Raw genomic sequence first — 16,305 nt, forward strand, 5'->3', positions numbered from 1 at the left:
ATATAAATCCAATCCATTATTATTATCATTATCATTATGTCAGGAAGAAAGCTTGAAGTTAATAACCATCACACCTAAAGCACCTCTATAGCTACCAATGTAGGAAGACCAAGTACTGGGTCCAAGTGCTTAGCTTGAAGTTGAGTGTACTGGCAGTTATGCTTTGTGAATGAGCCAAAACATTAAAAGAAGTGAGAAGTGCATAGCACTGAGCTTCTTGCAGACCTAACTTAGATTGTAAATCTGCTGAGTTACATGCCCTGTTAGCAGCAGCACTCCCCGATGGCAGTCGTCTCTCTCCCGATTAGTGTCAAAAGCCTTCCAACTCCCCAGATTCCAATCAAATCAGGCCTCAAAGGGATGTATATGAACAAGCCTGAACTATGGAGGCAACCAAAGGTCCACCACCAAGCTGGTACAAAAGAGGTCATGATGCAGTCACAGTTTTGTGCAGTCTGTACCTTTGCAGATCAGGACTGATCTGGCAGCATAGAGAGGGGGTGTAACAAAACATTGGCACAGGTGGTTTTAATATTGCTGCTCACTGGTGTAGATGCCTCCTTCTTTCCTTCTTTCCTCTCAGGTTTCACTTGTTTTAGCCTAAATGGGGATTTTTCTGGGTGATGACACACAAATATGGACATGTTTTGATTCAGTCTAAATCCGGGAGGACCATAAAATGAGCCAGTGATTTACAGAATGACTTTTGGAGCCTCAGCAGTGAGTATTATTTTGTCTTAAGACTTAATCCCTGACTGTGAAGGATCTCAGAGTAATTTGATTAGAGCTATTGTGTGTACGGGGATTTAGCATGTGGGAGCGCTTTGTGTGAAACAGGAAGCTGCTCTTCATCAGCTACACAGCGGCAGATAAGTCAGCTGCAGAGATGATGTCTGTTTACCATGAAGATAAGGACACTTTATCATCTGTTAGCTTATTACCACATGGAGATTGGGCTGTTCTGTGTTGATGGGAGGAAGAAAACCCACTGGAAGCGCTGATAAAACAATAAACATGCATGAAAAATGGCAGAGTTCAGCATATTCAGAAGTGTTCATGTTTGTTTGAAGAAGACTGTTAAAAATGCCAAAGAAAGGCGACCCGAATGTGACAAGATAACGCTAAGAAGAAGGAAAAAAGCTGTCACGGTTTTGCACCATTAAGTTAAAATGAAGCACAGTGTGACTGAGGAGTCATAATAAAGTGTACGAGCTAGATTTTACTCGTGGATTGTTTGTTGACCTGGATTTATGGACAACTGGAGCTTAAAAACAAGACAGACAATGAGACAAATGGCATTATTAGAGAGAGAGAGAGTAAGTGCGAGGGAAGAGAACGGGAGGTGAGCGAGAGGCCAGAGGATGGAGGGACTCCTAGTGACAGAGGATGGAGGCAGATGACGAGGTTTTTACTGTTGATGTCACGCTGGTTTGCAAACAGCCAGTGAACTCACAGGTCACAGGAAGGTAGGCATTACTATGAGCACCGGCACTCTGTAACCTCCGGCCGAAGGCACAGAAGCAAAATGAAGCAGATGTGGGACGAGAGAGACAGCTGGCCTTTAAAGGGACAGTTCTCCCCAAACACTCTGGTCTGTAGTGTTTTTCATTCACTTCTGTTTATTCTGGATTGTTTTGATGTGAGATGCCCAGTTTGTCAGAGATGTCTGTCTTCTCTTGAATGTAATTGAACTAAATGGTATTGCCTTGTGGGACGAAAATTAAAAATGGCAGCGTTGCTGTCTCTTTCCAGAAATCGTGACCCAGTAAGTAAAAAAAACAAACTCCATAAACCTCCAGGAGCAGCGTCGTGTTAGAAGGCTTTTCCTTCTGCTGAGAAACGTTTCTGTTACTACGTCTAACGAAAGACTTGTGGCTGTGACCATGTGACAGGATGTAAACATTACTTTCCTCTGATGTTAGCTAGCAACACAGTTTTTTTGTTGTAGTTGGTGATGTAAATAATGGAATAATGGCCTGTTTTATTTTTGAGTAAATGTGTCAGAAAAGACACAAATGCTGGGGCACTGAGGATAACAATAAGAGTCCACTGATTAATATTCAGCAACAAAAAGGAAGAGAAATGCTAACGACAGTGACATGATCACTTGTGACTGATTATTCTGCAGAAACTCTACATTCTTAGTTATCATGTAACTACATGTAACGCCGTTACCTTCCATGGCGACCACGTCGACCTGATGTGTGGTCATATTTCTCAGGAGGTGCACGTCAGGTTCTGTGGAAGGTTAAGGGTAGATTTCCCACAGAAGTCTAAATCAGGTCACATGTTTTGAGCAACGTTTAGTTTCATTAAACAAAAGAAAAGAAAAGATGTGGGAGTGGGGTGTTGGGGCAATAACCCACTGCCCCCCATCCTTTCAAGGCCCATGGTCTGAGTCAAATTTGTTCCCCTTTTCAGATCTTGGTATATTAAACATCGTCAGTATGTTGGAGTCATATCTAACCACGTCTATGTGTTTAATGTTACTTCAGTTATATGAACTGTAAAGATTTTTTTTGTCAGACATGTAATAAACACACTTGTGGAAACTTTGTTCCAGTAGATGTTGGGATTTGTTAGTTTGGCTCCAAATGGCAGACGGACTAAAGCATTCAAAAATGATCTAAATAAACATTAATGAAACCCTCTTGTTCTGTGTTTCTGTACCAGTCTGCTCACAGTTCTCTAAGGGAGTGTACGCCATCATGGGTCTGTACGACCGGCGGACGGTCAACATGCTGATGTCCTTCTGCGGGTCTCTGCACGTCTGCTTCGTCACGCCGTCCTTCCCCGTACAGACCAACAACCAGTTCATCCTGCAGCTGCGGCCCCAGCTGCAGGAGCCCCTCATGGCCCTGCTCGAGCACTTCTACTGGACCAGGTTCGTCTACATGTACAGCTCTGAATCAGGTGAGGACGCCAGCATGCAGCACAAATGGTTTCTCTGTATCAAGCTTCGTGTTGGAGTGCCTGTTCAGCAAGCAGTGCAACATTACTCCTGAGCAAAGTGTGCGGGTCTGAGGAGGGGGCGGGGTTAAAGAGCACGTGTTTGTTCGTTCTCGATGTTCTCAGACTCTTTAGTCTGAGTGGAGAACTGAAAGTAAGAGAAACCTGGATTTAGAAATCAATTTGTTCTAATGTTAACGTGATGCTCTCGGTGGGTATAAAAACAAAAATAGATATCTGGAAGATTATTTTATTTCATTACAAAACCAAAGCTTTAGAAATAACAAACAATGAGTTACGGTAACATTGCGGTAAGTCTGAAGTTTTCTCATGTCAGCAAACAGAAAAAGGGGAAAATATGTCTGGTTGGTCTGACACTGAAGCATTCAGGGTCAGCATATCCAGGATAGAGAAACAAGAAGAAGCTGGTTGTCAACTCGATGAATTAACGCTGACCTTATCGTTCTGACCAAACGCAAACACGGACGGGTCCACTGGCAGCAGATTTCATAAAAGAAGATCAATCTGTGATATTAGCAAAATATGTGAGACATCAATCAACAGTCAAAGCAGCAGTGTGTGAGTGTGCGTGACGAGGGAAGTGTTGTACGGCGTTTTATTTTTAACAGTCAGGAAGGAAAGAGCTCAGTGTGCTCAATGAAAGCTAATAGGCTAATCGCTTTCACGGCGCTATCATCCAGGCACGCGGCGCCATGGCTGTAATTACAGATGTGTATTCCAGTAAATCAGCGTGTCGCTCCGATGGCTTCTTCTGATGTGTGACACAGTTTCACACTCCGCCTTCTAGCTGCAGCTGCCTGCGCTTTTAGGAGAAGATCACTGCAGATGCTTGCAGCCTCGTCCTCAGGCTCTGCATTCATACAGACAAAGACTTTAGACCATCTGAAAGACAATAGTGAACAACATCTGCCACGTGTGCAATTTCAGCTGATCATAACGAGCTGCAAAAAAAGGAGTCGTCTCTGTGGTTGACTTCAGGCTGCTGAACATGAACTCAGTGTTTGTCTGACTACTGAAAGATTCACTTGTGCAGACACAAACTTTGGATTGTGTCCTGAAAACTTCACCTCCAGCTCTTTGGTTCAAGCAAACAACAACCTTTGGAGAATTGACCAAAAAAGGTCTGTTAGCTTGGTCGGCCTCCCTCCCTCCTGCGCCAGGCCGAGTGTCCCCCCGCAGCCCGTGATCTGTTATAGTCCATTTGGCAATCGGCAGCAGACTGTCTAATCTTATTGCCTCTTTTACATCTACCCGGGAAGTGTTATTGGAAGTCTATGTGGTGTAATAGTGCATGGCTGTCTGCCTCGGCAGTGCAGTCTGTCTGATGTTATTGCTCCTCGACATCTGCTGAGGACACTGGCTGTCTGTTGGAGGCAGAGTGGATTTCCTGAGGCCGAGCGCCTCCAGCTCAGCTCTGATTTACGTCCACTCTCAGCGTCTGCACAAACAGGAGGGTCCCTGCTGGGGATGAAATGGAACAGTCAATCAACAGTCAGGCTTCAGTCAGACTGCAGTAATAGTTTAAGTAGTTAGAAAGAAAAATGGTTTTCAGAAATCCGAATTCACTTGTTCGTTTCTTTTTGACTTCAGGCTCAATTATTTACTCTTTAGAAATGTGTGAAAAAGAGGAGAATCAGACTGAAGGACTGGATACTGCAACTGGAAGAATTCTCAAAGTGTCTGAAACGAATGACTTAACCAGCCTTTTCCATAAAATACAGATTTAAATGCTACAAAGCCCTGCGACAGGCCGGGGCCTGTCCAGGGTCTACCCCACCTCTCACTCCATGCCAGCTGGGATAAGCTCCACCCCTCCCCAACCATGACAACCCTGAATTGAAAAAGCAGAAGAAAATGGATGACTAAGCAGCAGTGGACTGAAATGGTTCTGACTAATTCAAATTCATGTGACAGAAAAACTGAAAAGAAAGGTTAGAGAGGAAAAGTTGGACTTTATGTTATAAGAAATCTGGACTAAGGTAAAGACTGAATTTAAAAAGTTGGCCTGGAGTAAAGTTATGTGAGGAAACTGGAATGACCTTTCACATGAGAGAAAAAGCTTCTGTGCAAGCGTGCTCTCCTTCTCCCTATTTTTCCTGCCTCGTTCTTTCCTCTTCCTTTCCCCTCTTCGTCGTCGGGTTACTTCTCATTACTCCGTCTCTTCTTCTGTTCCTGCTCTCTGTACTCTCAGCTTGTACCTCTCAGTAAACGCAGTGTTGAGAGCCTATTTTCTGCTTGGCTGCTGGTGGACGACTCACAGCCACAGGCTCAGCTCTGCCTATTTAGTGTGTGTGTGTGTGTGTGTGTGTGTGTGTGTGTGTGTGTGTGTGTGTGTGTGTGTGTGTGTGTGTGTGTGTGTACACCACAAACACATGTGTACGACTTCACTAACCTCGCCATTTATTACATAAATGAACTTGCCGGCGTGTTCGAACCTTATTCAACACATGGACAGATAAAAAGTTATCAAATCTGACTCATCCCATAATTGTCTCTCTGTGTTGTTGCCATGGATACAGACTTACAGATGTGAGAGCCTGCTGAAAGCAGAGTAGTTACAGTGAAGTGTTTTCAGCCCTCCATCATTTCATCCTCCTCTGAGCCCTGCCCTCCTCGTCTCCTTTCACCTTTTCCTCCTTCAGTCTGACATGTCCTGTCCTTCCATGTTGTAAAGGGTTTTTTTCACTCTCATTTGAAGGATTTTTAGGAATGTTTTCTTTGTCTCTGTCCAGGATCTGAAGATGTTTTCACTTTTTTCTAGTGAGGAAAACCACAAAGATCTATGAGCTGTAGCTCTGCAGAGTCCGACCTGCACTCCTTCCATTTAGACAGATTTCCACCCGCCCTCGCTGGCGAAGGGCCAATCACAGCCGCTGATCTCATACAGGGCTGATTTGATTTGATGGCCACATGTAACCATACACAGCAGAATGTTATTTACTCAGTTTGATACAGCACGAGTGAACATGTTCTAAATGTCTGAGAGAACTTCAATAAGCTGATCAGAGTAACCCACATGGAAAAGAAATAGAAAAAACTTATAAAAGACTTGCATCAGATGTGGCCTACTTCATATAGTGAATCATAGAAGGCTTATATGATTTACTCATGAAAGTGGCCACTTTCTCATTACTTTCATATATTGTTTTAGTAAGTAATAATAATAATAATAATGGATTGGATTTATATAGCGCTTTTCAAGGCACCCAAAGCGCTTTACAATGTCACTATTCATTCACACACTGGTGGAGGCAGCTACAGTTGTAGCCACAGCTGCCCTGGGGCAGACTGACAGAAGCGAGGCTGCCATATGCCATCGGCCCGATGGCGTGATATGACAGGGGTAAAGTGTCTTGCCCAAGGACACAACGACAGAGAGCCCGGGGATCGAACCGGCAACCTTCCGGTTACAGATGCGCTTCCCAACCCCCAGCGCCACGGTTGCCCCAAGTAGCCAAAAACATATAAGTTTCATTTATATAATTTTTCAAGGGATCTTATATCTGTTTTCACTCTTGTATGCTTTTCATGCAAGTTTCACACAAGACAGAAACAAACTTTATAGGATTTATATAAATCTTTTCCATGTGGAAAACGCTGCTGAGACTGTGGAGAAGAAAGAGCTACGACTGCACAGCTGTCCGTCCTTCTTTGTTCCTTCATTTCTCCTCCAGCAGAACATTTGATTCAATTTTCTTTTCATTTGATCCCTGTTGATAGTTTCTAAACACACATACTTAGTTCTGTTAAATATTGTTTCACTGTTAGATTATACAGATGATAAGTACTTTTTCTGATAAGTCAAAAACAGCGCCAGCTAAACTGGAAGAAGTTGATGTGTCAGATATAAAAACTTGAGGAATGAAGTCGCAGATACTGACAGTAGAAACGGGTTTCTTTTGAAGGAGGGCTGGGCTCTCCCTCAGAGATAGGGTGAGGACCTCGGCCATTTGAGGGACTCGCAGTAGAGCGGCTGCTCCTCCACATTGAAAGGAGTCAGTCGACATGTTTCGGGCACGGAACCGAACATCTCCTTGGCGAGGAGCAGAAAGTGGATGGATGTGATTGTTGCACTCCAGTGGAGATGGTCGGTTAATATTCGGGTCCTCTCACTGAGACCATTTTTTTCCTGTGGGCTCATTCAAGGTAAAAATCCTTGACCTGAGACAATAAACGCTTCCTCTCCTGTGTTCTCTGAACTGTCCAGAGGATCAAGAAAGCTTTTACATGTTCCTTTCATCTTGTGCTGCTTCTTTATTTTTTTCTATTTTCTCATCTTTTTGCTCACCAACGACGTGGTTAAAGCGGACGGCGGGGAGCTCCGTCCACTTATTAAAAGAGAAAAAAAGCTGGACATATGGACGGGCAGCAGCTGTAAAGGAAATAAACCACGGAGAAGAAATGAGCAGTCTCTGTGTAATTGAACATGAAACTGTGTGTGTCTGTGTGTCGTTGACATAACTGTTGCCGCATCGCCAGTTTAATATCCAACACACACACAAATATGTGCACGTTCATGCACCAGCACACACATTACAGGCTGAGGCAGCAGAGAAAGAGAGCACTGCTTCTTCTTCTCTGCTGGAGTAAAAAGAAGTGTTTTTATGACAGCTTTTTTTTTTTCATCTACTTTTGCAAACTGAGGGAGAGACGAGCGCAGAGTTCAGACTGTGACAGCCAACAAATGTTAACACTTGGTAGTGAGCACCACGCAGACAGTAATGCTGAGTCATGCAGTCGCATTTATTCTTAAACTAAAATATTTCTGTCTTACTTCCTGTTGTTTCCTCAGAGTGGAGCAGCTGTTAGCACAGTGTTGACCTCAAGCTAGCCTTCCAGTTTTGTTGGTTAGTGTTAGCTAAGACTTGTTTGACATAACCAGACTGCAGAACTTCATCATTCATGTGACTGTGTATTTGTGCTCCAGAGCACAGCCAGTATTTGTGGCTCTTTCGTCGGCTCGATTTTCCACCACAGCCACCGGACCTGGGTCGGAGACAGGAGCGTACAATCGTGTTGGTTTACAAACAGATGTTGCAGTCGTTTGAAAACTAAAGACTTTGTGGAAAAAACAGGAAACATTTTGAGTTCTTCTCTTGCTGTATCAGCTCTTATTATCTGCCAGGATTGTCTGAGTGACGCCAGCTATAGTTCAGGAGAATACTGCACCTTAATTTTGGGTTAGGGGCTGTGTGATGATGGTAGGGCGGGTGTTTTATCCCTGGATTGGTTCCGTTTTTGCTCCTCCCCTCTCTCTTCTTTGTTTTTTTCTATTCCTGAGTTTTTCTTCTGAAATATCTGGTTTTGCTTTCCTCATATTTTCTCACCTCATCTTTCTCCATCACCTGGTTTTATTCTTTCTGTCCTCATCTTTACTTCCTGTTTATCACTTGTTTAGAGGTAAATGATATGCAGGCATCATATTATAAAAGGGCAGATTAGAGTCTATGATTTTAAAAATCATTACACCTGTTTTTATCCCTGCTTTTGTTCGCTCTTTTATTTGAGTCTTCTGTCTCTCACTATTGTTCTCTCTCCGTCCTCAGCAGTGACTGACACTTGGCCTGTCAGCGTGGGTGTCTTGCTGTATGTCTAATTGAAGGTTGTGCATTATCATTAACACACTTGACTTGCGGAGCTGAGCCTGTGCAGCAGCTGTAAACACTGACAGCGTATGGGCTTTAATGAACAGCTACCTTTCAGAGGAGATGCATAATTTCTTTCAGATAGTAGCAATTATGGCCAACATATCTGCTGATGTCCATTTTTAACACATCCCTATGAGGAAGAGGTGAAGTGAAAGAAACATTTGGATCCTTTATTTAAGTAAAACAGGCAAGAACACAATAGGAAGGCTCTCTGACAGTAGTTATTCTGCAGGAAGCTATGAATTATTTCAGTATTAATACTGATACATGGATGTGTTGGCAGGAATTTACTGTTTCCTGAAGTAGAACAGGCTGGTATTGATTCTTTTAGCCTTGTTTGTGACTCTTGGATGTCTCCAGTTGTTGGTATGTTGTTGGCTATCAGTAGTAAGCCTGACTCCAGCCCCTGGTTGGCCTTGTGTTGATTTCATAGCCTGGTTTTGGCCCTCTGTTCAGCCGGTACTCACCCCTTGCTTGTTATTCATTTGTTGGCCCTATATTAACTCATGTTAGTTTAAAAAAAAAAAAAAATAAATAAATAAATAAATAAATAAATAAATAAATAAATATATATATATATATATATATATATATATATATATATATATATATATATATATATATATATATATACTGTATATAAATATATATATTATTGTTCGGCCTTGGTTTGCCTAATATTTTCCCTTGGTGGTGCCTTTGTATTCCTCAGTTGGCCTGGTATTGTTTATTGGTATCTTAGGTTACCGGTTACCCTGGTGTTATTCCACTGGTCCAGTGATTCCATCATGGATGATTATCTAATGGTGTAGCTGAAGCTATGATGAAATCATTTCTCCAACAGCAGGGATTTAGTCCCATGCAAACCAAGCATTAAGTGGGATTGATGGATGGATTTATTCATGTTTGTCATGACATGTGTCAGATCAATAATCTTCCTCTGGAAGATATTTTGTATTTCTCTTTCCTTTTTTCCCCCCCATGCCTGAAACTTTAGGTGTCTTGCAGTTTGAGCCAGTTTAAATCAGTTATTTGATTTATAAGAGTTTTATTCTTAAAGTATGTAGGTGTGTAAAAATATTCTTGGGAAAGTGTTGGTGTTTACTTTGCAGAACCCAGTTTGAAAGCAATTAAAACTGACATTATCTAACCTGCTGAGTCAAAGAGGACTAGAGAAGTTTTGGAGCTCAGCACTTGATCTTCATCCATCAGATGTTAGCACTGAATTGCCTTTTGTCCCCCTGTTGAAACTAATGTTCCCATGTATCACACACACACACACACACACACACACACACACACACACACACACACACACACACACACACACACACACACACACACACACACACACACACACGGAGCGAGTCTGCTGATTGTAACGACGTCTAATCTTCTGCTCTGAGTGTGAGACACTGAGGTAATAACGCTGGAGGAGGTGTTGCTGCGCACGTGTCACAGTATCTTTGAAGTCTCTTTTTCAGTGTGTCTCTCTCTGCTCTTTGAAGTCTATCTGAATTCTGCTGACTTGTCTTTTGAACAGTGTGTGTGTGTGTGTGTGTGTGTGTACTGTAAAATGCTGATGTGATTACTCTGCGTGTTGACTCATTGCGTTTTTAAACACAGAGCAGAAAACTCCCTGTTAGGTTGTAGAAACACACTACAAGACATGTGAAGATGCACTAATTGAGAATTTGAATGATTTTATTTTTGCCGGCTGAGAGGCAGAGGAGCGGGGGGTGAGTAAGCAGTAACAGGGTCACTGGTAGGAAAAGTGCAGTGATATAAAAAAGGTTTTGATTCTTTTGAGCAGGAAAACCAGCACAGTGATCTAATACCTTTCCCTCCATTTGAAAAGGGGATGCTAGCTTCACATCGAATACACCCCAGAGCATTCTTCACACATGGACTGCAGCCCTGTGCTGGGTTTACTGCTACTGTGAGACTGTACAGTAGCTGCTTTTTCAGCTGCCAGCCTGCTACTGCAGTAGTCCTGAGCGCTGCCTCCTGCACTCGCCATCCAGGCAGCTCCCTCACCTTAACCACAGTTGAATAGAACTGGATCATTTTCTGCTTTGTGCTGTGGGCAAAATCACAGGCTTGTTCTCCTGAAATTGTTCTATCCTTTCAAGATCCTGAAAGGTTTAAAGGAGATGTTGAAAAAGTAGGTCACGGGGCAGAAATAGGTGCAAAAACATTTAGTAGCAAGCTGTGGCAAGCATTCAATCCACTATACTTATGGCTGTGAGCATCACCTGCATGGACGCTGACGCTCACACAGGTAAGAAAGGGACGCAAAGAACCAGAATACAAACAGGTAACAAAGCTGAAGGTGATCCTGTTTCCTGTTAACATACAGTTTAAATGTGGTGATGTGTAAATATTACAAATGTACACAATACGTTCATATATATATACAAGAATCTAAGCAACTGCAGAAAACCTATTTTACTCATCGATTCTCTCGCCCCGGTCGCTCCATGCCCAGGACATTTTCACACATTCCTGTTTTCACATCAGTTGATTTGACCAGCTGATTCCCAGCAGACACTGATGAAGCACAGACGAGAAAGAAGAAATCAATCAATATCGAACTGAGTCTGATGTGATTATAAAGTCCAAACAGCTTAGCATTAGCTTCAAGACTTTCTTCCAAACCATCATCTTTAATAACGGTGTTATAAAGCAGTTTCTCAGAGACTTTGTAAAACTGTGCAGCAAATATGAGAAAACACTGGGATTCAGATATTCCTGAGTCTGGGATTAAAAACAGAATCATGGGATAGCTTTGCTACTCTCACAAATGATGTCCCAGTCTTCAGTTCCTGTGTAAATGTATGACCAAAACTATTTACAAAGGGCAGCCCTGGTGGATTGCAGCACCCAGTGGACTGGTCTGGATATCATGACCATTTCTATGGTTTACAGAGAATGTCAGAAATAAGAAACTATGCAGTGAGCTGCAGTTGTCTGTGACAAAATGCCATAATGGTGTTAGAGAACAGGCCAATGGAGACTCAAATAACTAAATATAGCCAAAGTATGCAGAAGAGCATCTCTGAGAGCACAACACATCAAACCTTGAAGCTGGTGGGCAGCAGCAAAAGACCACACTGGGTGCCATTCCTGTCAGCTAAGCAATTGTAATTATGGGGATAATTTATTTGCACACTCTGGGATCAATAGTAGCAACTGAGCATCATTAAAAACCACAGCCTGAGTACCGTTTCTGTCCAGCCCTTTGTGACCACAGTGGACCAACCTTCTGTGGTTGATCTTCAGTGTTATGAAGATCAGATCTGTAGCAAATATATGAGGTTTTTATATCAATATGGAGCAAAATCTAGAAGGAATATTTCCAGCACTTAGTTGAATTACAATAGAATGAGTACTAGCAAGTGTTTGTCCTGCCTCTCTCCCATCAACCCACCTGTCCCTGAGCCTGGATTTAAGGGGGAAAGTTGTCTGATTGTTGGAGCTTTCTCTGTATCATTGTAGTCTTTACTACATGCACTGAGGCGACTGCTTTTGTGATTTACCACTATATTTCTAAAATGTCATTGAATTGAAAATCACATCCAGTATGTATCTTCCAGGTTTGATCCCGAGGCCAGCTGGTGTATCATGTTTCTTTGACCATTGACTGTTTAAGGTCAGGCTTCTCTGCTTAAATAATATATCACAGCACAGAAGATGAAGCAGTGTGAGAGATAAGAGAGTCTGTGCTGCTCTGAATAAGCTTCTCAGGTATTATCCTGGATACTTCAACACCATCACAGACATTGATTTATTTTCTCAGTCAAATGCGATCTCTTAAACAAAAATAAATTCGCATCTGTGGCATCTCCATGTGAAGCAGCTTTTTGAAGTGGCACACGGGTCAAGTCCAGCCTGAGGCAGACAGCAGATTAGGGCTGCCACGATTAGTCGACTAGTCACGATTACGTCGACTATCAAAATCGTCGACGACTGATTTAATAGTCGACGCGTCGACAAATATCTGCTCAGTTTATCAGGACACCGCATATTTTCAAAAGCGCTCCGACGTTTTCGGAGACGTCTGTTACCCACTAGCTCGATAGCTAGCCAGGGGCTAGGCTAACTAGAGCCGTGAGAACACCGGACTCCCGGCAAATCGTTTTCAAACCCACCGCTGTCTTTCAGTACTCAGGTTAAACATGACATATGAGTCACTTAGAGAACTTAAAAATGTTATTGTTTGGCTTTTTTTTAGTATTTTATTTGTTCCTGAGTAAATCGGTTTGGCTGAGATTAAAGTTATAGTTTTTACACAGCTGAATAAACATCAAGCAGACAGCTGATTATCAGAAGTGTGAGATGCTCCAGAATTTACTCCGGTGTCCTGTTATATTTTAGATAGCAAGGAGTTTATTAAACTTCACCGAAACAATCTGCAGATTTCATTAACATTTAATAAACTATCATCTTGTCTTTATTTTTAGTTAGCACAGACCTGAAACACTTAAAGCTGTAAGCTAATGATAGTTATATAAGAGCAGATGCTGCTGGTGCAATAAGCTGTACGTTTTATGTCCAATGGATGATGATCTGATTAGTCGACTAATCGCAAAAATAATCGGTGACTAGTCGACTATCAAAATAATCGTTTGTGGCAGCCCTACAGCAGACATCATATGAGGCTGATTCCGCTAACCCCCCCCCCCCCCCAAAAAAAAAACAAAACAAAACAAAAAAAACAAAACAAAACTACAAAACAGTTTGACATTCAGTCAGAGGAGCCACTGCCTCTTCAAATCCAGTCCTCAGCAGCTGACATGAAAACATATCTCTGCATTCATTCAGCAGTTTGGAGCAAAGCGTCTTTGAAAAGTAATCCGTCAGGCTGACGAATGGCAACAAGAGCTGGAGAAAAGATATCTGCCAACAAAGATCAAAGGAAGCAGAGATCATTTCTAAGTAAAGAGAAAGGTCACTCTATAATACAGCTGGGATGAGTTTCAGAGTCAGACTCTCCGGGTAAACTGTTGGACTGCCGCAGGTTTACACAAATATATTGTATTCAACGTAGGACAATTATTCTGAAGGTCATAAACACTGTATCTCATATCAACATGAAAACATACTCAACAAATCCTCTTCAGAATAATCATACTTGATTGAGATTCGAGTTAATGTGGACTTTTGATGCAGTCTGAATCTGGAAACACTCTGTACTTCCTTTTAGCTGGGTCACCGTTGTAATTCAGTGATAACTGCCTACCAGCAGCTAAACATATGGGATAGATAACAAATAATGAGGCTCATTCAATGAGCTGATAACATTTCAAACAAGTGACTCAGCGATTATATCTCCCACTCACTCAAACTTTTCTCATAATATTTCTCATTATAAGTTTTTTTTTTTGAGACCTGGCTCTCAAAAAAAAGTAAAAAACTTCTTAGTCATAATTACGACATACAATGTGCTAATGAAAAATAAGTTTTATTGTCTTGCTCTGACTTAAAGTTGTAAAAGTCAGAGACAGTTTTCAATGAGTCCGCTGATCTTAATCACTACCTCAAACGTCTGTTACTCGTCTACTTTTCAGGTTGCAGGTCTGCAAGTTGTGAAGCTGAAAATCAGTTTGATGGTCAAAACAATTTCTGCCTTGTGAAAACCCCGGATTTGGTGATTCCCAATCGGCAGTAAATAGCCCAAGAGTCACTTGTACAGTAGTCACGGAGCATGCAAAAGGTTAGCCTAACCAATCTGAGAAACACTGAAACTTTCACTAAGTTAATGAACCTGAACAGGTTTAGCAGAAAAGTTAAGTTAGTTAAAAGTCATGGAGTAGGAGAAATTATACCCCCCCCCCCCCCCCCCCCCCCCCCCCGCTGTGCTGAACAATGGTTGGATTGCTACGTAGCTTAGATAGCTGAGAAACAAAATAGTTAAAACAGCTAAAAATGTTATAATACAGGAACAGTTCAAGGAGCTTCTATAATTAGGAATAAAATATTGGAAACCATTGGCTAAAAATATTGCAGTAAGTAATAATTTTAGTTAACGTTGCAGATAACCAAATCTATTTGATAAAGTATAATATAGAGCTGAAATAAAAATGACTTATTCTTACTGGAATATTTAGCAGCGCAAAATGGTTATTCTGAAACTTAAAATATAGCTTAGCAAGTGAAAGTGATGAAGCACAGATGGGCATGAAAAAAATCCCAAAATAAATCTGTTAGGTACAAACAATATTAAATGATGAAAAGCTGTCAGTTAAACAGGATCAACTCAAAATGACTTCCTGTGTCCGTTCTAGTTTTAATGTTGGTCGTGTAACAGTGAATAGCTGTTAAAGGAAGTAGAAGCTAAAAACAGTGGCTTCATGGTTGGATTAATAAGCCAGCTGTTATAGATGAATGATTAGATACGATTGCTGACCATAGCTGATTGTTGGTAAGCTGATAAACTGATCAAAGTAAATGGTAAACTGAAAGTAACCAAGATCCAGTTTAAAGAAGTTTAAATGAATACTAGATGATGATGGGGGTTACTTGAGTCCACCTGATCAGTCACTGGGACTGTGTCAGGTGAAATAGCTATTGGATGCTGATGTTAAGTTAAGCTTAATAAAGCTTATAATGAATACAGATTTTATTAAAAAAATTAGATTATCCAAATTTAAATCATGTCATCTTGTCTATGACTAAATGCAGCTGAGGCGGCTCCCGTCTTACTTTGCTGTCCCTCAGGTTTGGCAGTGTTGCAGAGGATCCTGGACACGGCGGCAGAACGAAGTTGGCAGGTCACCTCGGTTAACCTGGACAGTCTCACAGAGCCGGCCTTCATCAAGCTGCTGGCTGACCTCGACTACAAGAAGGACTTCCAGATCATCATCGACTGCGAGCTGAAACGCCTCAACTACATCCTCAACCTGGTAAAACACTCTGAAACCAAACCAGTGGCCTCCACTCTGTCTGCATAAGAATTACTGCCTGATACTTCTGAGGGCCTACAGTAATGATATTGTGAATTAGCATGAAATTTTATCAGCGCTCTGGTGTGAGAAGTCAGAAATGCTGATTGTAACTATTATTATAATTTCTGTATTTTTATTTTTAGTAGATAATTTGTTTTGTTAAGTACAAAAACTCCTCCCGCCCTGTGGTACCTGGGAGAGGCTCTAGCCCTCCAGCAACCCTAAACTGGATGAACAGTTCGGAAAGTGCATGGATGGATGGTTCCCTCTCCATTCATATAATAAAAAAGTTCTTGTAAATAACTTCTCAAATAGCTGCTGAGTGGCAGCACTAATAACTGGGCAGGTAATGTTTCTTCCTGATCTTGTGGAAATACAGCCAACTCAATATTGCCTTGGAGCTTTCCCCAAGTCTCCAAGCTCTTTTGGTTTCACCCTCGCTCTTCACCATCTTCAATTATTTGGGGAAAATCCCCGATTTGTTTTTTTTCTGTAAGCCTGCCTTTACAGTGAAGCTGAACCCAACTAAAAGCCGGTGGTTTCAGTTTGTTTTTATCCACTGGTCAGTCTAAATTGAATTAATAGTTTCATGTAAGTGTTATTTAAGGGCAGAAACAAACTGAATTTTGGATGATTTTAGCTTCTTCCTCTAATCACCTGTGGAAAATGATAACAGTTTTATGTTGAGGCATTCCATCTGAAATCAACATGAGCCTCCAGCTCGACTGTCTAAAGCTAAA

General features: G+C 41.7%; 1 protein-coding gene across 2 annotated transcripts in view; it reads left to right on the forward strand.

The window, feature by feature from the left end:
• LOC146661278 (glutamate receptor 1-like) overlaps positions 1-16,305 on the forward strand; it is a 111,363-nt gene that overhangs the window by 46,442 nt on the left and 48,616 nt on the right. The window contains exons 1-3 of one of the 2 annotated variants that reach the window (XM_085421383.1): positions 1,430-1,591; positions 2,674-2,913; positions 15,339-15,523. In XM_085421383.1, coding sequence (XP_085277509.1) covers positions 2,709-2,913; positions 15,339-15,523 — 390 coding nt within the window. In that variant the 5' untranslated portion in view covers positions 1,430-1,591; positions 2,674-2,708. Of the gene's footprint in view, positions 1-1,429; positions 1,592-2,673; positions 2,914-15,338; positions 15,524-16,305 lie in introns of those variants that run through there. The other variant, XM_085421382.1, reaches the window with a different exon arrangement.

The sequence above is a fragment of the Rhamphochromis longiceps genome, linkage group LG10, assembly GCF_057381845.1.
Source record: "Rhamphochromis longiceps isolate RC_006_pf linkage group LG10, R_longiceps_female_GT1.1, whole genome shotgun sequence".
NCBI lineage: Eukaryota > Metazoa > Chordata > Actinopteri > Cichliformes > Cichlidae > Rhamphochromis > Rhamphochromis longiceps.